The 27038-nt window shown below is 35.6% G+C and overlaps 1 protein-coding gene across 12 annotated transcripts in view; it reads left to right on the forward strand.

The window, feature by feature from the left end:
- Positions 1-27038, forward strand: part of APC (APC regulator of WNT signaling pathway) — a 147510-nt gene that overhangs the window by 86943 nt on the left and 33529 nt on the right. For all 12 annotated transcript variants that reach the window (XM_045500836.1, XM_045500850.1, XM_045500818.1 and 9 more), the window contains exons 4-6: positions 1886-1994; positions 5693-5806; positions 19785-19868. In XM_045500836.1, coding sequence (XP_045356792.1) covers positions 1886-1994; positions 5693-5806; positions 19785-19868 — 307 coding nt within the window. The remainder of the gene's footprint in view (positions 1-1885; positions 1995-5692; positions 5807-19784; positions 19869-27038) is intronic.

Below are 27038 nucleotides of genomic sequence, written 5' to 3' on the forward strand. Positions count from 1 at the left end.
TAACAAATTCTTCAAATTCCAAACAAAGAAAAAGTTTCTCTGAGAATAACTTATTATTGTTGTACAGTAACAATATATTTCTTTTTTTTGTTATTAAGTTTCTGCAACTAATTTTTTTTAATTCTAATACAGTTAACATATAGTGTTATGTTACTTTCAGGTGTACAATAGTGATTCAACAGTTCTGTACATTACTCAGTGCTCATCATGATAGGTGTACTCTTAAATCACCCTTCATGTATTTCACCCATTCCCCCCCCCCCAACCTCCTCTCTGGTAATCATCAGTTTGTTCTCTCTAGTTAAGAGTCTGTTTTTTGGTTTGCCTCTTTTTGCTTTGTTCATTTTTGTTCCATAAATTCCACATGAGTGAAATCATGTGGTATGTGTTTGTCTTTTTTGACTGACTTATTTCACTTAGCATTATACTCTCTAGATCTATCCGTGTCATTGTGAATGGCAAGATTTCATTCTTTTTTATGGCTGAGTAATCCATAGTATGTATGTGTGTGTATATATATGTGTCTATACACACACACACACACACACACACACACACATCTCCATTCTTCTTTTTTTTCAATATAAAGTTTATTATTAAATTGGTTTCCATACAATACCCAGTGCTCATCCCAAAAGGTGCCCTCCTCAATACCCATCACCCACCATCCCCTCCCTCCCACCCCCCATCAACCCTCAGTTTGTTCACAGTTTTTAAGAGTCTCTTATGCTTTGGCTCTCTTCCACTCTAACCTCTTTTTTTTTTTTCCTTCCCCTCCCCCATGGTGTTCTGTTAAGTTTCTCAAGATCCACATAAGAGTGAAACCATATCGTATCTGTCTTTCTCTGTATGGCTTATTTCACTTAGCATCACACTCTCCAGTTCCATCCATGTTGCTACAAAGGGCCATATTTCATTCTTTCTCATTGCCACGTAGTACTCCATTGTTTTTGTTTTTTTTTTTTTTCTCTCCATTCTTCTTAATCTGTTCATCTATCGTTGGACACTTGAGTTGCTTCCATAATTTGGCTATTGTAAATAATACTACACTAAACACAGGGTGCATGTATCTTTTCAAATTAGTGTTTTCATATTCTTTGGGTAAATACCCAGTAGTGCAATTGCTGGATTGGAGGGTAGTTCTATTTTTAATTTTTTGAGGAACCTCCATACCGTTTTCCAGGGTGACTGCACCAGTTTACGTTCCCACCAACAGTGCATGAGCATTCCTTTTCCTCACCAACACTTGTTGTTTCTTGTTTTTTATTTTAGCCATTTTGATAGGTTTGAGGTGATATCTCATTGTAGTTTTGATTTGCATTTCTCTGATGATGAGTGATGTTGAGCATTGTTTCATGTGTCTGTTGGCCATCTGTATGTCTTCTTTGGAGAAATACACAGTGACAAAATATTTCTTATTATTTTGGCTGCTGAGAAGCTGAAAGCCATGTCTGTCCAGTGCAGTGGCTTCCTATACTCTAGATTTGTTTTTTTTTTTGTATAATTACTGCTTTTTTTTACTCCTCTATTAAGCTTTATATTCTTATATTCACTTTGAGTTTTGTTATATGTGTACTTTTTTCTGTAAACTATCATATTCTTAGACTATGCTAAATGTGAAGAAAGCCTTTGGTTGAAATGTGAACATTCTAGTTAGGATGTTTAACATCTTATTTAGGTGGAAAAGTAAAAAACTTTAATACTCAAATTTTAATGATTATAAAATTTTAAGTCCCACCTTCAAAAATCTAAAATCACTAAGTTTTCTGCTTCTTCATTAATAGTACTTTAGTTTAAATAGAGAACATTACAATTACAGCTGATAAGAGTTACTGTTATGTATTCTGTTAGCATTTTGTAAACTTCCCCTTTTTTTGAAAAACAGATCATTACTTCTTGCTGATCTTGACAAAGAAGAAAAGGAAAAAGACTGGTATTATGCTCAACTTCAGAATCTCACTAAAAGAATAGATAGTCTTCCTTTAACTGAAAATGTAAGTAACTTAGCTTATTTTAGACTTTAGTAACTTGATCTTTTAAAAATACCTGTTACTCATTAAAAATTCAGGATAACTGCGTTTTTAGTTTTCTGTAAACTGTACTATGTTTTATCTAACTTTAAACTCAAATGTATAATAGTTAATGAATTTTTGTTTGTAAAGGTGATAAAACTTCATTATGCTCAAGGAAATAATTTGTTTTCAGCCCCTAATTAAGAAAATCTATTAAGTTTGAATTTTAAATTTTTTTTTTTTCTTCCACGTTTTTATTTATTTTTGGGACAGAGAGAGACAGAGCATGAACGGGGGAGGGGCAGAGAGAGAGGGAGACACAGAATCGGAAACAGGCTCCAGGCTCCGAGCCATCAGCCCAGAGCCCGACGCGGGGCTCGAACTCACGGACCGCAAGATCGTGACCTGGCTGAAGTCGGACGCTTAACCGACTGCGCCACCCAGGCGCCCCTATTAAGTTTGAATTTTAAAGGACTCAGGATTCAACTAGGCATAACTGGTTTTTTATTCTGTCTGTTTAATTACCAAACATACTCTGTAGAATTGTTTATTACCATCTATTTTTTTTTAACCATAGTACATGCCATATAGTTTTTGCAATTAAAGTGTCTTTGAAAAGAATTTGACTGCTATTCCAGTTATTATAAATGACAAAAGCTGTTGGCAAGGATCTTAGGACTTTTTACAAGTACTAAAATTTAGTTTGCAAATATAACTATGTGAAAAAGAATTTAATCTTGTCAGCTTTTCTTTCCCCACACAAGCTCGCCATGTCAACTAATTTATTCATGGGATGACACATGTAAGAGTATTTCAGAATGTTCTGGAATACATTAATAATCTTAAACAGGGGCGCCTGGGTGGCGCAGTCGGTTAAGCGTCCGACTTCAGCCAGGTCACGATCTCGCGGTCCGTGAGTTCGAGCCCCGCGTCGGGCTCTGGGCTGATGGTTCGGAGCCTGGAGCCTGTTTCCGATTCTGTGTCTCCCTCTCTCTCTGCCCCTCCCCTGTTCATGCTCTGTCTCTCTGTGTCCCCAAAATAAATAAACGTTGAAAAAAAAATTAAAAAAAAAAATAATAATCTTAAACAAAATTCTATTTTACTGTTACCCATAAATACTTTTTACAGTTTTAAAAAAAAAAAATAGGTTAATTAAAATTATATTGTCCTTGGGGCGCCTGGGTGGCTCAGAGGGTTAAGCCTTGGACTTCAGCTCAGGTCATGATCTCACAGTTCGTGAGTTCAAGCCCCGTGTTGGGCTCTGTGCTGACAGCTCAGAGACTGGAGCCTGCTTTGGATTCTGTGTCTCCCTCTCTCTCTGCTCCTTCCCCACTCATTCTGTCTATCTCTCTCTCTCTCTCAAAAATAAATAAACGTTAGAAAATATTTTTAAAAAATATATTGTTCTCTCTTAGCTTAGATTTTTCATTTTCTAATGACATTTTTGAGAGAATATAACAAATGAAAAAGCAAAAGTAGAAAGAAGGAACACAGGGTGCCTGGGTGACTCAGTCAGTTAAGCCTCTGACTCCAGCTTAGGTCCTGATTTCATGGTTCGTGAGTTTGAGCCCCGCATCAGGCTCTCTGCTGTCAGTACAGAGCCTGCTTTGGATCCTCTGTCCCCCTCTGTTTTTGCCCCTCCCCCACTCGCTCACTTTGTCAAAAATAAACATTTTAAAAAAAGGAAGAAGGAATGCTTTTTTCAAAACATGTACTTAGCCAGGTTTCCTCATGGGCATTGTCTGGCAGGAGCTGGAACCAGAAGCTTAAATGCACTGTCTCCTAGAACAATCATACAAGATTTTGAGAGGAAGAGAAAGGATCTCTTTTCCTGATAGTGTCCTTGACATCTTCTGGGGAGTTAAGGAGACTCAGATAGTGAAAGAACAGTTAATGGGCAGTTCTTGGATTCAGGGATTAGGAACTCAGGAAGGTTTGGTGGGATTTTTACTCTTAAATAAAAAATACCTAAGCATATTGCTCTCCATTCACTTTGGTAATTAGAACAAAAAAATTTAGAGTCCAGTTGTCTACATGTAATCAGGTTTAAGAAAGTGCTTAGATATATGTGACAACTTGAGAGAGTAACTGGTTAATATCTGAAACAGAGATGAGTTGTCAAATAAATTATTCCCATATTTATTAAATAACCATTTACTTATTGGCATATATAAGACACTATAGACCATTTGGCAACATTAGCAAATGTAAACTGCATGTATATCATAAATATTTTTTTTAATTTCACAGTTTTTGCATTTATATTGGGAAGCAAGTTAAGAACACATTCATTTGCAAATACCAAGATATTAGACATTGCTTTTAAAACATCAGATCTAAACCACATTATTGCAGCATACTTTGTCATGTTTACCTTTTTATTTTTTGCAGGGCACTTTGGGAAGTGGAGGATAAGTAAGTGGAGTTAGAACTGGCTCATTGGGAATTAGAAATAACATACAGACTAATTCATCTGTGTTGCAACCCATAACTTGGGTATGCCTATAGACATACATTCTCCGTAGAGTGTCCTCTGCATTATTGAAAGGGAAAAGGGTGAGAGTTCCCCTAACTTAACTCACAAAGTAGTTTGGAATCCTTGGACCTACAGAATGTCGTTCTGAGTCAGACACAGGTGTGACACAGCTCTTTGCTAGGCATATAGAGCATAAAAAAATCTATAGCTCTTCCTCATTTCCTTCATGGCCCATTATCATTTTATTTAATCATATTTTAGCTGTTACCACTTGTTGTGTTTGGTTTTTTTTTTTACATTCATTTACTTAGAGATTGAGAGAGAGAGAGAGCATGAGCAGGAGGGGGGCAGAGAGAGAATCCCAAGCAGGCTCTGAGCTGTCAGTGCATAGCCTGACATGGCGTTTGATCTCACAAACCGTGAGATCAGACGTGAGCCGAAATCAGGAGTCAGACATTTAACTGACTGAGCCACCCAGGCATGTGTTTATAAGTTTCATTACCTTGTCCTTTTCATCCTTTTGTATGTCTAGCAGTTATCTTAGTGCCCGGGATTTTAACTATAGGGTTAATTGATTTTTTAATGAATTAACACCCTCCTGTATGAAGAACTTCTTTTTGTTTTTTTCAGCTTTGCTTTTTTGAATTACCAAAAAGTTTGTGTTGTCTTGCAATATGTGATTATCTATATTATGTAAAAGCTTTTCCTTGTCCCATTTTCTTCATTTTGCAAATGGGGAGAGTTTCTTTGTTTAATCTGCATGTTTATAACAATCCTTAAATTGAGATACAAACTTAAGGATGATGGATGGTTTCTTGATTTTTCTATGTTGCCCACATTAATATGCTAGTTTTTAGTAATTAAAGTAGTACCCCCTCAGTGCAGAGGATAATATGGGAACTGAAGATAGGCTTACCCTAACTGGACCAGTTATATATTTTAAATGAATCAGTACAATTTAAGTAAAGCCATTTGTGGCTACAGGGCAGTAAAAGTTTTAAACTCAGTATTTCACATCAGGGACCCAGACTGAGCCCAGCACCTATAATCAAATTTTAGGACTCCTGGAAGAACAAAATAATCTTGTTATATGTAGTAACTTACATATTTGATATTCATTTTCTTTTTAGGCATTAATATGCTTTTTTGTTTTTACTGATAAACTTATGAGATATTAGCACTTCAATTTAATTTGTGGTTTTAGTTTTCCTTACAAACAGATATGACCAGAAGACAATTGGAATATGAAGCAAGGCAAATCAGAGTTGCAATGGAAGAACAACTAGGTACTTGCCAGGATATGGAGAAAAGAGCACAGGTAATTTAACTTACTATTAAATTATAAAACAGCACAGGCTAGAGGAGAGCTATTAAGAATGTGATGAATTATAGCTCTGTTAACATTGATTAAATTTTATTATTAAAGATATTTATAAGTCTACCTTCACTTAGGCACTGTTTCAGAATAATAATTTATTATGGCTGCTGCGCATCATAACCAATGTTCACGTGATTCTGCCTCTACCGTATTTCATTTCCCTGATTCTGTTCTGCTGTGCCTTGGAATAGACAGAAAAAGTGTTAGATGCTGGTCATCTGGTAGCTGATAGTTAACTTCACTTCCCCTTTGAGATTTTTGCTTCTTGTAATCTAAGTATGTGTAATGACATTCAGAATATTTCACTGCTCTTTAAGTTGTACACAAAAAAGGGAAGACCTCACCTAAAGAAAGTAGGAAGGAAATATAGAAAGAGGACAAAGGGAGAGGTGAAATGAGTTGGATGGAGAACATTCCCATATTTCTACCTCAATTGATGTCAAGAAAAGAATATTAAATAGCTTTGCTATTTGTCAAGCATTTTCATACATTAATTTAGCACTTTGTATTTACACAAGTGTATTACTCACTAATGTTTTAAGCCCTGACAAGGCCTTACCGTTTGCCTTGTCTGTTTCAAAGCAAGTATGGGCATTAAGAAAGAAAAACAAAAAAAGGAAAACTTTTACAACAAACTGGGAGGAAAACATTATTTTAAAGATTTTATTTAAGGGAATAGTCAACAAAAGGGAGGGCCTACGTTTGTATGTATGGTATAAATACATTTTTTATTCCAAGAAGTTTATGGTTTTAAAATCACTAATACAAGACATTTTACATCCCCAAACTGTAGTTTTTATCTTTTATATGGTAGTTTCCTAAACACAATGTATATTTGCTTTATGCTAGAGTATGGTGGTAGACTAAGGAGATACTTAAGCCCCAGTACCATGATATATTTTGTAGTCCATACCTGTTATTTTCACAATGAGGCTAGAGGCTCAACTAATATATCTATATTACTTATGTTATGATACATGCATATAATAACTTTTGTTAATTTCCTCTCACTACCTCCCCCATCTGTTCAAATTAACATCTTAAATGCCAAAAGTAAAACTTTAAGGGGCTTCTGGGTGGCTCAGTCAGTTAAGTGTCCGACTTCGACTCAGGTCATGATCTCACGGTTTGTGAGTTCGAGCCCTACATCAGGCTCAGTGCTGACAGCCCAGAGCCTGGAGTTTGCTTCTGATTCTGTGTCTCCCTATCTCTGTTCCTCCCCTGTTCATGCTCTGCCTCTCTCTCTCTCTCTCAAAAATAAATAAACATTAAAAAAAAATTTTTTTTTAAAGTAAAACTTTAAAAATAAGCCTTTCAGTAGAAAATATATATGAATATCTTTCTAATATAGGGGTAAAAAAGGATTTCTTAAGCAAGATATAGAATACTATTTGTAAAAGAAAAAACTGATAAGTTTCATTGTATTAAAATTCAGAATTTATCAGGTACCTTAAAAATACATAAATTTTGGGTTTGCAGTTACATGGATGAAATTAGAGGGTATTATGCTAAATGAAATTAGTCAGAGAAAGACAAATATCATATCACTTAACTCATGTGGAATTTAAGATACAAAACAGATGAACATAGGGGAAGGGAAGCAAAAATAATACAAAACGAGGAGGGGGACAAAACATAAGAGACTCTTAAATACAGAGAACAGCTGAGGGTTGCTTGAAGGGTTGTGGGTGGGGGGATGGGCTAAATTGCTAAGGGGCATTAAGGAAGACACTTGTTGGGATGAGCACTGGGTATTCTACATAGGGGATGAATCACTGGAATCTACTCCTAAAATCAGCACAATATGCTAACTAACTTGGATGTGAATTAAAAAATAAATAAGATATAAAAATACATAAATTTGGGGGGAAATGGTAAATAGCTCAGTAAATATATAGGTGCAACTAGCAACTTATTTGGGAGAAGAGAAATTAAATTAGATCCCTAATTCAAACCTTGTATACGAAAAATTACAAATGGGAGTGCCTGGGTGGCTCATTCGGTTAAGCATCTGACTTCGGCTGAGGTCATGATCTCACGGCTCGTGGGTTTAAGCCCCATGTCAGACTCTGTGCTGACAGCTCGGGAGTCTGGAGCCTGCTTTGGATTCTGTCCTCTCTCTCTGTCCCTTCCCTGCTTATGCTCTGTCTCTCTGTCTCTCTGTCTCTGTCTCTCTCTCTGTCTCTCTCTCTCTGTCTCTCTCAAAAATAAATAAAATTTAAAAAAAAGAAAAAGAAAAATTACAAATGGATCGAATATCTTAGTGTGAAAAATAAACCTAAAACTAATGGAAGAAAATACAGGACAACAAATGTAATTTTTCATAAAATTTTAAAATATTCTGCAGAAGATAAACTAAGGGAAAATATTTTTAACACATAAAGGGGAAAAAAGTCACTATCCCTATAATGCAAGAATTCCTACAAACTAAGAAAAAAAAAGACATCTGTTTTTTTTTTTTTAATGGGTAGAGGATATAATCATTTTATTGAAAAGAAAATGCAAGTGATTAGTAAAAACATACAAATGACTGGTAAGCAGTTTAGGGAAATTCAAAATAAAATCCATTCTTGCTCATGACTGTGAGATTGTCAGTCTCCAACTATCTCTGTTAACAGTTTGGTTATTTATTTTGTTTTTTATTTGTTTACTACATATTTGGGCAGCTAATGGTGCCTACCACCTACTGGTGGTGGTCCCTACTCTCCTATACACATGTACACAAAGGCTGGGGAAATGTACATCAAGTTGTTAATGGAGCTAACTTCTAGGGACTGGGGATTGGTAGGCTGAAAGTTCCTCACACTTCCATTTTACCATAATTTTTTTAATTGTGTGGATAATATAGTTTGTATGTTTCCTGGTTGATGGCCATTTAGGTTGTAATTTTTCACTGTTTAAACAGCTCTGATAAACATACTTATTCATATCTTGTAAGAGTTGTGCAAGAGTTTCTCTTGGTTAACAGTCAGCAAACTTTTTCTTAAAGGGTCATAAAAAAAATATCTCATTCTTTGTGGGCCATATGATCTCTGTCACAGCTTCTCAACTCTGCTTTTGTAGCAACCATAGATGTTAGTATGTAAGCAAATAGGCATGGCTATGCTTCAGTAAAACTTAATTCACAAAAACAGATGGCTAACAGGCCCTAATTTGTTGACTTCAGCTCTGTAGTATATATACCTAAAAGCAGCATTGTCGGCCATAACATATGAGTGTTTTGAACTAGTGTTTGCCAAATTGCACTCAAAATGATTTTATCGATTTACATTTCTACTAGTAGAGGTCTCTGTGAATCACGCTTTATAATAGTAAGTGGGCAATGAAACATCAGCTTGTTATTTAATTTATATTTTCTTGAATACTACTGAAGTTGAATATCTTTTCATATATTTATTAGACTGTGGATTTTCTTTCTGTTACTTGTTCATCTTTTTCCCATTTTCCATTATGTTAAATGTCTTACTCTTAAATATTTGAGAGATGTATTAATATCCTCTTGATACCAATCTATTACAGATAATATACACCACATCTCCTCCCTGCAAAATCCATTACCTGTTTTAGATTTGTGATAACAAAACTTAATTTTTGTTATAGAGCTAATTAATTATATATTGCCATATTTGTGCTTTCTGTGAATTATTTGTACATCTTTTCCTATCCTGGAGTCATAAAGTTACTTTCGTATTATTTCTAATAGTTCTAATGTTTTATTTTTGCAATTAGGTCTTTAATTCATCTCCAAAATATAATCATGTATGTTTTAGAGGTAGGGATCTAATTTTATATAAATACAAGTATATATGATTTTATATGTATGTGTGTGTAATTATTCAATATATAACTTACATATTAAATAATATGTTGGTTTTTATTAATATTATATGGTCAGTTATATATAACATATATACAGATACATATACATACATGCATATTTATGTTTTTAACAAAATTACCTATTTATTTGATATTCCACTGTTCCCCATTGATTGCTAATGAATTCCATCTCTGGCATGTGGTAAGTTTGTATTGGCTGGATATTTCTAGATTCTGTTCCACTGATCTATTTTAATTTCTCTGTGCCTGCACTCATACCACATTTGTTTTATTTGCTGTAGTTTTATAAATCTTGGTACCTGGTAGAGTGAGTTGTCCTATTTTTGTAAAAATGTGGTTATATTCTGTCTTACTACTCTTCCATCTGAAATTTCGTATCAGCTTGCTGTCTAATTCAAAGAAAAAATGCCTAGTGCATTTTTTGTTATAGTCACATTGAATTTATGAATTAATTTGAGGAGAATTCATATCTTTACAATACAAAGATTGGTTCTTGGTTAAAAGGATGGACTCTAGAGCCAGACCTCCTGGGTTCTAATCCCAGACCTGCTACCTACCTGCACTGATTTTGGGTAAATTCTCTGCCTCGGTTTTCTCATTGATAAAGTATAATGCAAAACTGAAATGTGAGAATTAAATGAGTTAATACATGTAAGAGCACTTAAAGTCTGGCACATGCTAAACACTAAGCCGTATGTATTAGGTGTTATTAATTTTATATCTCCATTCATTTAGGTGTTATTTTTGTTATAAAGTTTTGTAGTGTTCTCTATAAAAATTTTATACATTTTTAAAATTTATTCCTAGATATTATGTAGTTTTTGTTACCGTTATGAATGGAATTTAATTATCCAGCAACCTTCTTGAACTCTTTCATTAAATTGTCTCAGTAGTTTAAGACTTTCTTACATTTTTCTTGCATTTTCCATATGAACTGTCACATTGTTTGCAAAATAATGATAATTTTGTGTGTCCTTTTCAGTTTTTTTCTCTTTATATTGCATAAGAACTCTAGTACGTCTTTGAATAAGAAGCAGTGATACTGTGTACTCAAAAGTTTTTGATAGTTACCCTTTCTCAAGTTAAGGAATTTACCTGCTATTACTCACTTGTTGAGAATTATCCTGAATCTGTTTTGAACTCTATTACTGTTATAATTTTTTAAAATCAGTTTTTTGAAAGTCATACTAACTACCTACCCTTGAGTTGTTAAGTACTTGTTAGTAAGCATAATTTCATAAATATTCGAGGGTATCATACAAAAAAAGAAAGAAATACTACTGGCTTCTTCCATTTTCATTTTCAGAAACAGAAGCACAGGGGTTGTATTACTAGAAATCCTCTACTTCATGGGGCACCTGGGTGGCTCAGTTAAACATCTGACGCTTGATCTCAGCTCAGGTCATGATCTCACAGTTTGTGAGTTTGAACCCCCTGTTGGGCTCTGCGCTGATAACACAGAGCCTGCTTGGCTTTCCCTCTCTCATTCTGCCCGTCCTCTGTTCCTGCTCTCTCTTTCTCTCTCAAAATAAATAAAATTAGAAAGAAAGAAAGAAAGAAAGAAAGAAAGAAAGAAAGAAAGAAAGAAAGAAAGAAAGAAAGAAAGAAAGAAAGGAAGAAAGAAAGAAAGAAATCCTTTATCTCGGTGGATATCAAGACATAGACTGACTTCAAGATTTACTGACATATTGACAATACAGAAATCAAGAGAGGTATTAGTTACAGTCTCCTACTATCATCTTCTAAATATTAAAATTTTTAATTTAAGATTTTACTGGTGGATCCCCCACCCCTGGGCTTTGCATCTATGGAGCTCCTCAGGCAGCTTCACTCTGGGCACTGCCCCCCAACTCTGTGCTTTAGGAGATCTGCCCTCTCCAATACTGTCTTGGCAACAGCCCATGCAAGGCAATGCCACGGACTTGGCAGTGTGCAGGCAGATCCTATGGTGGCAAGCACCACTCCAAAGTGACTCCTACCCTGGAAAAAGGGGAAGATAACCACACATACCAGTCAAAGGAGGCCCCAGAAGTGGACCGGAGGCAGACAAGTGCTCTGACTACAGGTCCTGCCCACCAACAGAACCTTCTCAGGACAACACAGGGAAAACACCCAGCAGTTTGGTGCTACTGTATCTCTAGCACACATCTGGTCTGACTCAACCCGAGCCCAAGGCATACAAGGACTAGTCCACTAATACCACAGGAACCAGATTCTGCCCACAACAAGACAAAGACAGCCATCGCAGATGACTGCACTAGACGAAAAAAGCATCTCAGCTGCAACAGCAGAGCACATGCATCACACATAGGAGACACCCCTGAAGCATCAGGTTCTGGTGAATTAGGGACACTGCACAGCAGGGCACTACTGGACCTCTTCTTCATAAGGCCATTACTTTCAAATGCAGAAGATGTAGCTGTCTTTCCTAACATACAGAAGCAGACATAGTAAGACAAAATGAGACCGAGGACTATGTCCAAAATGAAACAAAAGGACAAAATCACAACAAGAGACCTAAGTAAAATGGAGATATGCAATATGCCTGAGAATTCAAAGAACCAATCATTAATACACTCACTAGACTTGAGAAAAGAGTGAGGGACATCAGTAAGATCCTCAGTGAGATATGAAAGACCCATTCGGAGATGAACACAATAAATGAAATTAAAAATACACTAGAGGGAATAAGTAGTAGAAGCACAAGAACAAATAAGCAACTTGGAGGACAGAGTAATGGGAAGTGACCAAGCTGAGCACATGAGAGAAAAAAAATATTATGCAAAATGAGAATAAGCTTAGGGAACTCAGCAGCATCATCAAGAATAATAATATTCTCATTATAGGGATCCCATAAGGAGAAAAGGAGGCAAAAAAATTTATTTGAAGAAATAATAACTGAAAACTTACTGAATCTGGGGAAGGAAACAGAAATCCAAATCCAGGAGGCATAGAGATCCCCCAACAAAATCAGTCCAAGATACATAGTAATTAAGATGGCAAAAGGTAGTGATAAAGAGGGGTGCCTGGGTGGCTCCATGGTTAAGCATCCAACTCTGGATTTCAGCTCAGGTCATGATCTCACGGTATTGAGAGCAAGCCCCACATTGGGCTTTGCATTGAGTGTGGAGTCTGTTTGGGACTCTCTCTCTCTCCCTCTCTCTCTGCCCCCCCCCACCTCAAATATATAAATGGTTTTAAAAAGTGATAAAGAGAACATTTTTAAAGCAGCAAGAGAAAAGAAAGCAGTTACATATAAGGGAAACTCTATAGGCTGTTAGCTGATTTTTCAGCACAAACTTTGCTGGCCAGAAGGGAGAAGCATGATATATTCAAACTGCAGCCAAGAATACTCTATCCAGCAAGGCTATCATTCAGAATAGGAGAAGTAAAGAGTTTCCCAAACAAAAAGGAATTCATGACCACTAAACCAGCCCTACAAGAAAAGTTAAAGGAGACTCTTCAAGTGGAAGGGAAAGACCATAAGCAAGAGTAAGGAAAGTAGGAAGCACAGAAATAGTAAAGAAATAAGTATATCTATAAAAATCAGTCAAGGGACTCACTAAATGAAAGCATGTAAAGTATGATACCATCTACCTAAAATGAAGAAAGGAAAGGAGTGGGTTCAAACTTAAGTGACCATCATCCTAATATAGACTGCTGTGTACAGAAGATGTTACATACAAGCTGAATGGTAACTACAAATCAAAAACAAGTAATAAATATGCAAGAAATAAAGGAATCCAACTATATCACTAAAGAAAGCCAACTAATCTTGAGAAAAAAGAGCAAGAGAAGAAACAAATGGGGAAAAACTATAAAAACAGCCATAAAAGAAGTAACAAAATGGTAATAAATATATACTATCAATAATTACTTTGAATGTAAATGAACTAACCACTATAATCAAAAGACATAAGGTGATGGAATGAATAAATAAAACAAGACTATATGCTGCCTATAAGAGACTCATTTCAGACCTAAAGGCACATGCAGATTGAAAGTGAAGGGATGGAAAAGCATTTATCATGCATATGGGTGTGAAAAGAAAGCCAATTTAGCAATATTTATATCTGACAAAATAGACTTTTAAACAAAGACTATAACAAGAGCCAAAGAAGGATACTATATGATCATTAAGGGGACAATGCAAGGAGATCTAACAGTTGTAAATATTTATGCATCCAACATGGGAGCACCCAAATATTTAAAGCAGTTAGTAACAAACATAAGGAAATAATAGAGAGTAATACAATAATGGTAGAGGACTTTAACACCCCACTTAACATCAATGCACAGATCATCCAAACAAAATCAAAATGAAACAGTGGCTTTGAATGACACACTGGACCAGGTGGATTTAACAGATACATGCAAAATATTGCATCTTAAAACAGCAAAATATACATTCTTTTCAAGGGCACATGGAACATTTTCCAGAATAGATCACATATTAGGCCACAAAACAAGTCTCAACAAATTCAGAAAGATCAAAGGCAATCCATGCATCTTTTGTGAAATTAGAAATGAACCACAAGACAAAATCTGGAAACACAACAAATACCCGGAAGATCAAAGGCAATCCATGCATCTTTTGTGAAATTAGAAATGAACCACAAGACAAAATCTGGAAACACAACAAATACCCGGAAGCTAAATAACATGCTACTAAGTAATGAATGAAGTCAACCAAGAAGTCAAAGAGGAAATCAGAAAATACATGGAGACAAATGAAAATGAAAACACGGTGGTCCCCAATATTTTTGAATTCTATTCTAAAAGGAAACTTTATAGCAATACAGGCCTACCTCAGGAAGGACAACAGATCTCAAGTAAACAACCTAACATTACACCTAAAGGAGCTAAAAAGAACAACAACAACAAAAAAAAAATCCGAAGAAAGAAATAATAAAAATTAGAGCAGAAATAAATGAAGTAGAAGCTTAAAAAAAATAGCAGAATAGGTCAACGAAAGCAGAAGCTGGTTCTTTGAAAAGATCAACAAAATTGATAAGCCGTTAGCCAGACTCATCAAAAAGAGAGGGAGAGAGGTCTCAAAATCAGAAATGAAAGAGGAGAAATAACTGACCAAAAATACAAAGGATTATGTGGGAATATTTTGAAAAATCATATGCCAACAAATTGGGCAACTTAGGAGAAATGGATAAATTCCTAGAAACCTGTAACTTTCCAAAATTGAATAGGAAAAAATGGAAAATTGGAAAAGACCAATTACCAGAAATAAAATCAAAAAGATTGCCAGCAAACAAAAGCCTAGACCAGATGGCTTCACTGCAGAATTCTACCAAGCATTTGAAGAAGAGTTAATACCTGTTCTTCTCAAACTACTCCAAAAAATAGAAAAGGAAGGAAAACTTCTAAATTCGTTCTACAAGACATGCATTACCTTGCTCCAAAAAAACAAAGACACTAGAAAAAAAACTACAGGCCAATATCTCTGATGAGATATTGCAGAATTCCTCACATAATATTAGCAAACCAGATCCAACAATACATTAAAAAAAAAAAATTCACCACCAAGTGGGATTTATTTCCAGGATGCAAGGATTCCTCAATATTCACAAGTCAATCAACATGATACATTGCATCAATGAGAGAAAGGATTAAAGACATGTGATCATTTCAGTAGACACAGAAAAAGCATTTGACATAATAAAACATCCATTCATGATAAAAACTCTCCACAAAGTAGATTTAGAGGGAACATACTTCAACATAACAAAGACCATATATGAAAAACCCAGAGCTAACATCATCCTCATTGGGGAAAAACTGAGAGATTTTCCCTTAAAGTTAAGAACAAGACATGGATGTCCACTCTCACTTGTATTCAACATAATACTGGAAGTCCTAGCCACAGCATTCAGACAAGAAAAAGGAATAAAAGGCATCCGTATTGGTAAGAAAGAAGTAAAACTTTCACTATTTGCATATGACGTGATACTATATTGAAAACCCTAAAGGCTCCACCAAAAAAACCTACTAGAATTGATAAAGGAATGCAGTAATGTCCCAGGATACAAAACCACTGTATAGAAATCCATAGCATTTTTATACACTAATAATAAACCACAGAAAGAGAAATTAAGAAAACAATCCCATTTATAACTGCACCAAAAATAATAAAATATCTAGAAATAAACTTAACCATGGAGGTGAAAGACCTGTACTCTGAAAACTATAAAACACTGATGAAAGAAATGAAAGATGTCACAAAAGTAGAAAGACTTTCCATGCTCATGGGTTGGAAGAACAAATGTTGTTAAAATATCCATACCAAAGCAATCTACAGATTTGACGCAATTCCTGTCCAAATATCAATAGCATTGTTTACAGAACTAGAACACATAATCCTAAAATTTGTATGGAACCACAGAAGAACACAAATAGCCAAAACAATCTTGAAAAAGAGCAAAGCTGGAGGCATCACAATTTGGACTTCCAAGTTATATTACAAAGCTGTAGTAATCAAAATAGTATGGTGCTGGCACAAAAATAACTACATAGATCAGTGGAACAGAATAGAAAAGCCCGAAATGAATCCACAGTTACATGGTGAATTAATCTTCAACAAAGCAGGAAAGAATATGCAACAGACAAAAGACAGTCTGTTCAACAGATAGTGTTGGGAAAACTGGACAACAACATACAAAAGAATGAAACGGACCACTTTCTTACACCATCCACAAAAATAAAATCAAAATGGATGAAAGACCTAAACGTGAGACCTGAAACTATAAAAATCCTAGAAAGGAATGCAGGCAGTAATTTCTCTGCCATCAACCATAGCAACTTTTTCTAGGTAGGTCCCCTGAGGCAAGGAAACCAAAAGCAAAAGTAAACTTAGGACCACATCAAAATAAAAAGCTTCTTCATAGTGAAGGAAACAATCAACAAACGAAGACAACTGACTAAATGGGAAAATATTATTTGCAAATGACATATGATAAAGGGTTAGTATCCAAATATATAAAGAACTTATACAACTCAACACCCAAAACCAAACAATAAATCCAATGAAAAAATGAGCAGAAGGGGCACCTGAGTGGCTCCATCAGTTAAACATCTGACTCTGGACTGTTGGTGAGGATGTGGAGAAAAAGGAGTACTCATGCCCTGCTGTTGGGAATGCAAACTGGTGCAGCCACTGTCAAAGACAGTATGAAGGTTCCTCAAAAAGTTAAAAATAGAACTACCATATAATCCAATAATTGCACTACTGAGTATTTACCCAAAGAATACAAAACCATTAATTCAAAAGGATCTCTGCACCACTGTGTTTGTTGCAGCATTATTTATAATAGTCAAATTATGGAGACAGATCAAGTGTCCATTGACTGATGAATGGATAAGGAAGAGTGGTGTATATATGCAGTGGAATATTATTTAGCCATAAAAAAGAATGAAATCTTGCCATTTGTAATGACATGGATGGAGCTAGAATATAATGCTAAATCAGGGAAAGACAAATACCATATGATTTCACTCATATGTGGAATTTGAAAAACAAATTAATGAAGTGGGGGGCAGAAATAGAGAAGCAAACCAAGAAATAGACTCTTAACTATAGAGAACAAACTGATGGTTACCAGAGGGGAGGTGGGCGGGGAGACAGGTGAAATAGATGACTGGGATTAAGGACTGTACTTATCATGATGAGCACTGAACAGTATGTACAATTGTTGAATCACTTTATACCTGAAATTAATGTAGCACTGTATGTTTACTGGGACTAAAATTAAAAACTTAATGAAAAATTTTAAAAAATATTTTATTGGTGGCAGGGAGTTTGTTACATAAAGAGGAAAACCAGTATTCTGAAGCTGATTGTGTATAGTTTTGTTGCTTCATGTAAAGCCAGAAATTGTTTATCATATGGTTGTAGAGGTAACCACTGATATCTGCGGTATCTTTAGAGAGCTACTGAAAATATAGGCATTTTTCCTTCCTTCACCATGTTTTCATGATATAAATTAGATAAGGAAGAGTTTGTTAGAGAAATTTATTTACCTTAAGTTCACTGTTTTCACAATGACAGTAGAGTATCAGCATACTTATAGTGTTATGAGGGAAAGGAGGAGAGGGAGGGAAGGAAAGATTTGGTTTTGGGAGGGTTTTTTTGTTTGGTGAGCACAATTTTGAGTTTTTCTGTGGTTATTTATCATAATATTAAATAATAGCGGCAATAAATGTTTTTACTGTGTAGTAAAATCATAAGGATACTGTATTTAAATAAAACTAAATAGATCAGTGTAAGTTTTATAGTATAGATAGCTAAAGCTATTTTAGTACTTTTATTATTTATCTGTTGGGATATGCATGCTCAGGAATCGTTTATTGATAGGACACACACACAAAAAAAAAGTTTAGAAATGACTCCATCTAGCTTCTAACACGTTTTTCGCCCATTAAAATAATTACCCATAATTTTCATGCCTCAATATTAGGATGTCACTATAAAATTATTTCAGAAGATGATACAACATTGATAGTACTTGTTTCTTTCTTTTTTTTTTTTAATACACTTTCCTTATCAAGGGTGACAAACCAAAACAAAAGCCTGAACATGTAAAAACCCAGGGTGCTAGAAATACAAACTCAGTTCATTCAAACTTAAGCTCATCCAGACCCTGGTCGCAATCCCTAGTGAGGTACATGTGAGCACCAAGTCAGGGAGAGGGGGACAGGAGTGATGCCAAGAGAAAGGGTGGGAAGGGGACTCCCATAGGCCCCTAGGGATCACCCTCACAGTGGTACCTCCACCTTCCCAGTGACAGTGAAGACATACTAGGCCCTAATCTTTTGACCCTCACCCCAGCCCTGGCCAGGGTTTCGAATGCCAATCCCAAATGGTTCTACCCTCCCTTGCTCCAGCCTCACTTCCACCCTCACTCTTCTCCACACTCTTCCCTGTGATTAGTAGCAGGTTAGGATACTGTGTGAGCCACAGTGAGGCTGGGGGCCAGGAGAGGCAGAGTGGAGACAGGTGAAGAGAGGAGACGAAGAGCTGTCCAAGGATCCCTCTCTTCATGGGATCCCAGACCGTGCAATCAACTCTTTTGCGTCCACTCAGATCTGAGAAGGTGCACTGTGGGCATAAGCAGCTATCCTGGAGACTTGCTGTAAGTCGGAAAAAAGGGATGGGCTCGCTGGCCAGCCTTTGGTGGGGCTGGCTGGTTTGAGATGGCAACAGCAGCAGTTTCTTCAGTGGGTCAGGCTGCAGCTCAGCACAGCCAAGCAGGTGCTGGGCAGTACTTTTTTCTAAAACCTATGTGTTTGTCGTCATGAAGGTAATTAAAAATCATTTCACTTTGCAAGGTTTTCATATACAAGTGATTTGGTTTTTCTCGCTTCCACTTGTGTTCATAAAAATTAAAGCAAAATTTAGCTTTTTGTAAAAAGCACTTTTCCCACATTGTTTCAATTCCATGTCGTTTGATCTATAGTAAATTCTTTGTGTTCATTTACTGCTCTTAGGATAGTGGGAAAGCACAAAGCTTCTAACATTGTGATCCTAGTGTTGGGAATAAAAATAATGTTTAGCTGCAGAAGGTATTTGGGAAAACTATATCTGAAAGGTACATCTGACTTATAATAGGAATAACTCTGGGAAAGGTTAGTCCTACTGTTTAAACCCTAATATTTATAAAAACAAATCAGATGTTCTTTCCCTTAACACATATACCATGCTTTCTTTAAATCTGTTACATTATACTAGCATCTGGATAAATATAAAGATCAAACTCAGGTGTAATTTTGTCTTTGGACTATTTTTTGAGAATAACTTAAATATGAATTTTTATACCACATGTGCCATGCAATTTGATACATGACTTTATGTGTACAATTTTCCTAAATAAATCTATCATGTAAAGTTAGATGTATTAAAAAATTGAACTGGCCCATCATCAGTGTGTGACTATGTACACGTTATCTAACTTTTTATGGAAGAATGATGTAGCATATCCCTGAGCTACTAAATGATAGCCATAGTATGACTATTTACACTAATGTTTTTAATAAAATTAGATCTAATTTGGTCACTTTTTTATTTTAGCGAAGAGTAACCAGAATTCAACAAATAGAGAAGGACATACTTCGTATACGACAGCTTTTACAGTCCCAAGCCACAGAAGCAGAGGTTGGTAAATTGTTTCTTTTTCATTTACAGATATAAAAATAGGTAATTATTCTAAGAAAAGAAAATATGTATAATTAATGTGACGTTGAAATATAGATGTTCTTCTAGAGAATGGAGACACTTCATAAGTTTTTTTCATGAAATTAAATGAATTATCAAAAACCTTGACTATGTTGATCTTTTAATAACTCCTATGCAATTAAAATTTACCGAGCCATGAATACAGATACCTTACTTCAGTTATCAAATTACATATAATCAGATAACTGACTTAATTTGGCTATTATCAACTAGTAAATAAGCTATAACTTGTATGTAATTCATGATTAAAATTCATCATACAAAGTTATTTATGCTTGCTCCACAATCCTCATTAAAATGACACTAAAAGGATGAAATTAAAAAGGCAGAGACAAGGGAGGTAACATCATAAAATTTGGGGAACTGAAAAGCAGGTAAATAAATGCACTGTTTTAGCATATGGCAGTGAATTAACCCCTAAGTCAGCAATAGAAAGTCATGAAGCAACTCATTTTATACTGTGGAGTTCCAAAACAGTTACCTCTGGATGTGAAGATTAAAAAAAGTGACTAAAATTTTAGTGAGAGGATGGTTGAAAATGGTTAAGAAGCAGGTGGCACCTCCAGAGCCTATCTTCAACTCTCAGTAGCTGGGTGAGTTCTTTCTAATCCCAGCAAAAGATGAAGGACTTATTCTAGAAAGAAGAAAAGATCTTCAGATAGGGGTAAGCCCAGTGTAACTGAAATTACATGCTAAAAATTGAATTGAGTGAAAATTTGCCTACTGAATGCTGAAACCCTCACTGAATCCAGGCTTATAATACAGACAAGGTGCTAGAAGCAACTTCTTTAAGAAATGTGATTAACCCAAGAAAACAGACCTAAATGTACTGACATTGGAGGATTCCCCAATAAAACGACACAGTTGGACCACCCAAAAAAATAGCTGTAGTTGCCAATCTTTATCCCTCATGTACAGAGCTTCACTTAACCTTTTCATAGGTAGCCCATTCCGAAGTAGGGATGGACTATGCAGAAACAAGAACACTTTAAAACATAAAACGAACATTAATATTCTCAGATAAATGATAATGCATCCATAGTGCAAAGAAACCATGGTACACAAAAGGAATATTCAAAGAATTCAGGAAAGAGTTCTTAGGAATTAAAATTGTGGTAGCAGAAATGAAAACTCAGAGTAGAAGATAAATTTTCCAGAAAATAGAACAGAAAGATATGAGATGAAAAACAGAAAAGATGAGAAAATCAGAGAATCATTCCTGGAGGGTTCAATATTCAAATAAAGAGGAGTTCCAGAAAGAGAATGGAGGAGCTAGAGGGAGCAAATGATCACAGAAGTAAATTAAAATATCCCAGAACTGGGGGGCATAGTTTTCCAAATAAAATGGTCTCTCCAATATCTAACACCACAGATGAAAATAATCCCACAGCAGGCACATCATGGTGCCATTTCATCTCACTAGAAATAAAAAGAAAGTCCTAAAACATTCTGGAGAAAGGAAAACAACTTCACACATGCAAACAAAAGTATAAATGTCTTTAGATACATAAACAGCAACACTAGAAGCTGTGACGTAGAATACAACTTCTTAAAACTTCTGAAAGAAAATTATTTCCAGCTATGTTCTAATACCTGTTCCCTGACATACTGGGTGTCCTATAATTCTACTCAGTTCTGAAACTACCCAGAGTGTAGACCCCATATTTAAGGGTAAAGTCATTCCCAAGACTACTACCATCACTTCAGAACTGCAAGTATCAGGCATCCCCAAGCAAACTGCACTTTACTTTGTTCACCTTCCTGTAAATTCTACCCTAAGTGGGGATGTTCCAGTACAATTCACTTCTGACAGTAACTGCCTAGAGTTAACATAACACATACAGGTTAATGGTAGAGTCCTTCACGAAAATAACCCCACTTCACATGCCAAGCTACCCATACTTCTGCCCAACTGGTTACAAAATAGGGGCTTCCCACACCTGCCTAGGTTCAGTAATTCACTGGAATGACTCAGAACTCATTGGAAATACTACACATACAATTACAGTTTTATTTTGGAGGATTCAGATCAGGAACAGCCGAATGAGGAGACTTACAGGGCAAGATGTGGGGCAAGTGAGGGATAAAGAATGCAGAGCTTCCATGCTCTCATAGAGTCTGGATACATCATTCCCCCACACATCAGTATGTTCATCAGCCAGGAGGCTCCACTGAGCTTCAGTGTCCAGAGTTTTATTGGGGTTTCATTATGTAGACATGCTTGATTAAATAGGTGACTATATGATTGACCTCAATTTCCAGTCCCCCTCTTCCTCCTCCCTGGAGACTTGTCTGACCCAAAGTTCCAATCTTCTAGTGACCTGTTTCTTTATGCCTGACTCTTAATATCATAGGAACTTTGGCTGCAGTACATCCGAATTTGAAATATATAGAAACGTGTTTGCTAAGTAGGCAGTTTAAGTACAAGTACAATTAAGTTCTACTCCTAAAAGCAGTTTTAACTTGGCTGTCCTAAGCCAATGAAAACCAAATAATATATGTATAAGGAATAAGTTGTCCATTTTGCAGTGTTGACTCTTAAAGACTAGAAAACAAAATGGTGTCTCTGCTCCTTTTTCAGTTTCACTAGTATTGTTACATGGTAGTATTCTGGTCGTTATAACCTCTTTGACTTTATGGTGTAGTGTATCTTTTTTTTTTTTCCTTGATTAAACTTATTACACTCTATTTTTAAAATTATTTTTAAAGAGGCAGCCTTTTGTTTTCATTGAGCAACACTGCATTTTATATTTTCTCTTCTGACATTTTCTGCTTTGAGTTTCCACTGCCAAGTTTCTCACTTCTTTAGTTACATTTTTTTTCTTCCATCTTTTTATATTCTGATTATTACTGTTTGTCTGCATCTAACAAGTTCTTTTATATTTTGAAATCAATATTCACATTTGTTTTTTTAGTTGGTTGAATTTTTTATTTGTATGAAATAGCTCTCCTTATTACATTTAATGCTCTTCACCTTAAATTTCGTTGTTTGCTATTAATATTACTACACTAGCTTTTTGTTATCATTTTCCCACCATAACATATTCCCTCCCTGTATTTCCAAAATTTCCAACTTTCTGGCTTCTGGAAAGCCCTAAAAAATTGTCATTTGTTAATTGCAGTCCTTATTTTTCAGCATCAGTATAAGTTTATTGCAGGTTGGGGACTTGTTCATGTTGTTTGGATTTGTTCAAAACTTTTTATTCATATCATTGGATTTGGGTCCAACTGTCTACCATTGTGATCCAGCCTCTCTTGCTTTCTTTTGTTATGAAAATGATTATGTCAGTCATAGCCTACAGTGGTTACATTTAGTCTACTAGTTCAGTGAATGTACATTAAAGGAAGGTGCCATCTCACATTTAAGAAAGAACCAAAATCTTTTTTTTAATTTTGCTTTTTGAAGTTTTTTTATTCCATTGTCGTTGTTTTGCTAATATAGATAAGTGGGAGAAGCTGGAAAATGGAGAAAACCAGGGTTTGGACACTCATAAATTAGTTCATACTCAGTGTATACAGGGAAAGAGAAGATTTCTGTCAAATAATTTCTCTACAATGAAGCATATTTCTTACAGCACTGTCTTTGTCCTACCTGCTGACAACTCTGATTTAGGGTTTAAATGCTGTACATAATTCAAGTGATGTAATTATTGCACATGATTCAAATCTCAAAAGTTACAAAAAGATATGTGAGACAGCCAGTGCTACCACTTTCTTGTATATCTTTTCAGTTGGGTTATTTACTGACAAGCAAATACGTTTGGGGAGATCAAAAAGATAGGAGCTGTGAGAATTTTAGCATGGTTGTAAAATCTCTAGATAGCCAGTGAGAAATATTTATTAAAATCCTATGCAAAGTACTTTTACAACTCATTAATAGGGAGATAGCTCAATTTTAAAATGGGCAAAAGATTTGAATAGGCATTTCACCAGAAAATATACAGGAATGGCTGATAAACATGAAAATAAGCTTACCATCATTAGTCATTAGGGAAGTGCAGATCAAAACTAGAGTGATATCCCACCTTACCCCATTAGGATGGCTATAATCATAAAGACAGTAATAAACATGGGCAAGGATGTGGATAAATACAAGCCATCATACATTGCTATTGAGAATGTAAAATAGTATAACCACTTGAAAACAGTTTGGCAGTTACTTAAAATATTAAACATAAAGTCACCATGTGACCCAGCAATTCCACTTCTAGGTATACCTGTCCAAGAAAGTGAAAACATGTGGCCACACAAAGACTTTAACTTGAATGTTTATAGCAGTATTATTCATAATAGCCCCAGAGTAGAAACAGTGCAAATGTATATCAACTGGTGAATAAATAAACACAATGTGTATATCCTTACAATGGAGTACTGTTTGGCTGTAAAAAGGAGTAAATTGGTGATACATACTATAACATGGATCAACATCAAAAACATGCTGAGTAAAAGAAACCAGACATGTAAGCCCATATATTTCATTTATAAAAAATGTCTAGAAAAGGCAAATTTATAAAGACAGAAAGTGGATAAGCCAGAGACATGAATGGGAATAAGGATTGACTGTAAGTGAGCACAAAGAATCTTATTAGAATGGTGAGAATGTTCTAAAACTGGATTATGGTGATGCTTGGTAAGCTTACAGAAAAATTGTTTAAAATGGGTGTATGTTGTGGTATATAAATACCTCAACAATTTTTTTTTAATTTTTTCAGCCCTAGGGTAGACAACTTTGAGGAAGTTGTCCAGCAATGCTGGAAATGAGATCTCTAGTTAGATTGTTCTTTGTTTTTTTTTTTTTTTTTTTAAGTTTATTTTTAGAGAGAGTGAGCACAAGCGGGACAAGGACAGAGGAAGAGGGAGAGAGAGAGAATCCCAAGCAGTCTCTACAATGTCATCATGGAGCCTGATGTGGGACTCAAACCCACGAACTGAGAGATCATGACCTAAGCCGAAACTAAGAGGAGGATGCTTAACCCCCCGAGCCATCCAGGCACCCCAGGATTATTCTTTCATAAGAATCAGCAATAGTTTCTTTACCTTCAGTGTTAGCAGTATCTTTGGACAGTGATAAAGAGCAGGCAGGCCTGTAGCCTAGGATCAGTAAAAGAATAAAGGGAAGTAAATAACAAATAAGGAAAGAAGAAAAAGGAAAGAAAATAAAGATAGTAAGTGTTAAATATTAGTTTAGGCCCCGGAGTCAGACTTGTGATCCTCACTCTGGCTCTGCCATTTACTGAGTATGTGACCTAAAGCCAGATACTTATATTATCTGTTTCTCAGTTTCTTTACCTGTATAGTGGGGATAATAATAATACCTATGTCACAGAGCTGGTATGAGGATTAAATGAATCAATAGATGCCAAGTGATTAGTGCATAGTAAACATTAGACTTTTTTTTTAACTTTATCATATTCATCATCCTCACCATCGTCAAATGGGCCTGGTAATCCTTCAGGACTACTGTGTTTCTGTGGATCTCCATTCTTCTCTTGGAAATGACTTATCTCCCTCCCTTTAATAATTCCACCTCCTCCTTCCTAGAGAAATCAGAGCTGCCTGCCCTTCCTATCAGGAAGCATTCTACCTTCCTGCTTGTGCTTTGGATTTTCAACTCCTGCCTTTTCAGGGACTTCTTACTCTTACTTCTTTTCTCACATTTATCTTCTTCTTCAGTGGTACCTTTGCATTGACATCTAAACATCCTCAAGTCAAGACTCAAGTCTTCATAATATAAAATGAACCTTCCTCAATTCTGCCTCTCCCTGCAGCTGTCTTCCTTCATCTGTCCCCTTCTCTCCCTCATTGTCTTTTCCCACTTCCCTACTCTAAAGGTGTTTCTAGACTCCAAGTCTGTATTTTCTTCCCACCATCCTCTCTTAAAATACACCAATCTAGTCTCTACTCCCAAATGGATCATCAGCGACTTCTGTATTAATAAATTGGTATTTTCAATCTTAATCTTGACATTTTCTACATTATTTAACACTTCCTGTTTCTTGAAATATTCTTCTCTTGGCATCTATGACAACTGTTTTTTGATGTTTTCCCACCTCTTTGGCTTTTATAGGCTCATGTTCTTTTATCTGGACATTAATTATAGGCATTCCTTAAATCTTCTCTTTTGTCTGTATTAGCTCTCCCTTAGACCATCTCATTAATGCTTAGAGCTTCACTTACCTTCTATACACTGTTGGCTCTCAAATTCATTTTCTAGCCCTGAGTTCCAGACTCCTAAATCTGTCTGCCTACTCTGAATCTCCACTAAGATGTCTCAAAGATACTTTAAATCCAGTATATCCAAAACATAATTAATGATCTTCTCCTAAGTCCTTTTTACTATGCCTCTACCTCCTCCCAAAAATCCTCACGCCCTTACTATTACCTTCTCTGCACATGACACCATTATTATTCAGTTGTGTAAGCTAAGGAACAAAGGAATTATTCTTGACACCACATCTCTTCCTTTACTCCATATCCAATCATATCAAGTTCTTCAGATTTACCTCTCTGTCTCTACTTCTTTTTTCTTTATCACTGCTTGCCTAGTGTCAGGTACCATCATCTCACACTCACATTGATATATTAGCCTCCAAACTGGTCTCTGTGTTTCCTATCTACTTAGGCCATTTAAATTTAAAATTAAAATTTTACCTTAAAAGATCAATTTATATTAACTTTTCCCATTAATAATCTAGTATTGGTTATGTGAGGGCAGGAGTGACATATGAGAATTATACTAAAATTCAACAAAGTAAGATTTATTGTTTTTACCTTTTTTTTGTTCTGTTCTCTGCACATGATTTTTTGATGTACTAGAACAAACCATGCCCCCTCCTACTCTAGGTCCGTCATCTTTTTCTCTAAAACCTTCCTCTAACCCTGTCCCTTTTCCCAGAATTCCTGTTTATTTTTCAGATCTCAGTTCTAACAGTACTTCCCTACTCTTTCCCAAACTCAGGCCTTGTGATATCCCTCTGCTAAACATTCTCACAGCACTTTGTACTCTTTATTTCAGTGTGCTTGTCAAATTTTAACTTTATTGTTAGCTCTCTCATTATTTGATAGTATCCCTGATGAGGCAATAAGCTT

The sequence above is a fragment of the Leopardus geoffroyi genome, chromosome A1 (assembly GCF_018350155.1).
Source record: "Leopardus geoffroyi isolate Oge1 chromosome A1, O.geoffroyi_Oge1_pat1.0, whole genome shotgun sequence".
In the NCBI taxonomy this organism is placed as follows: domain Eukaryota; kingdom Metazoa; phylum Chordata; class Mammalia; order Carnivora; family Felidae; genus Leopardus; species Leopardus geoffroyi.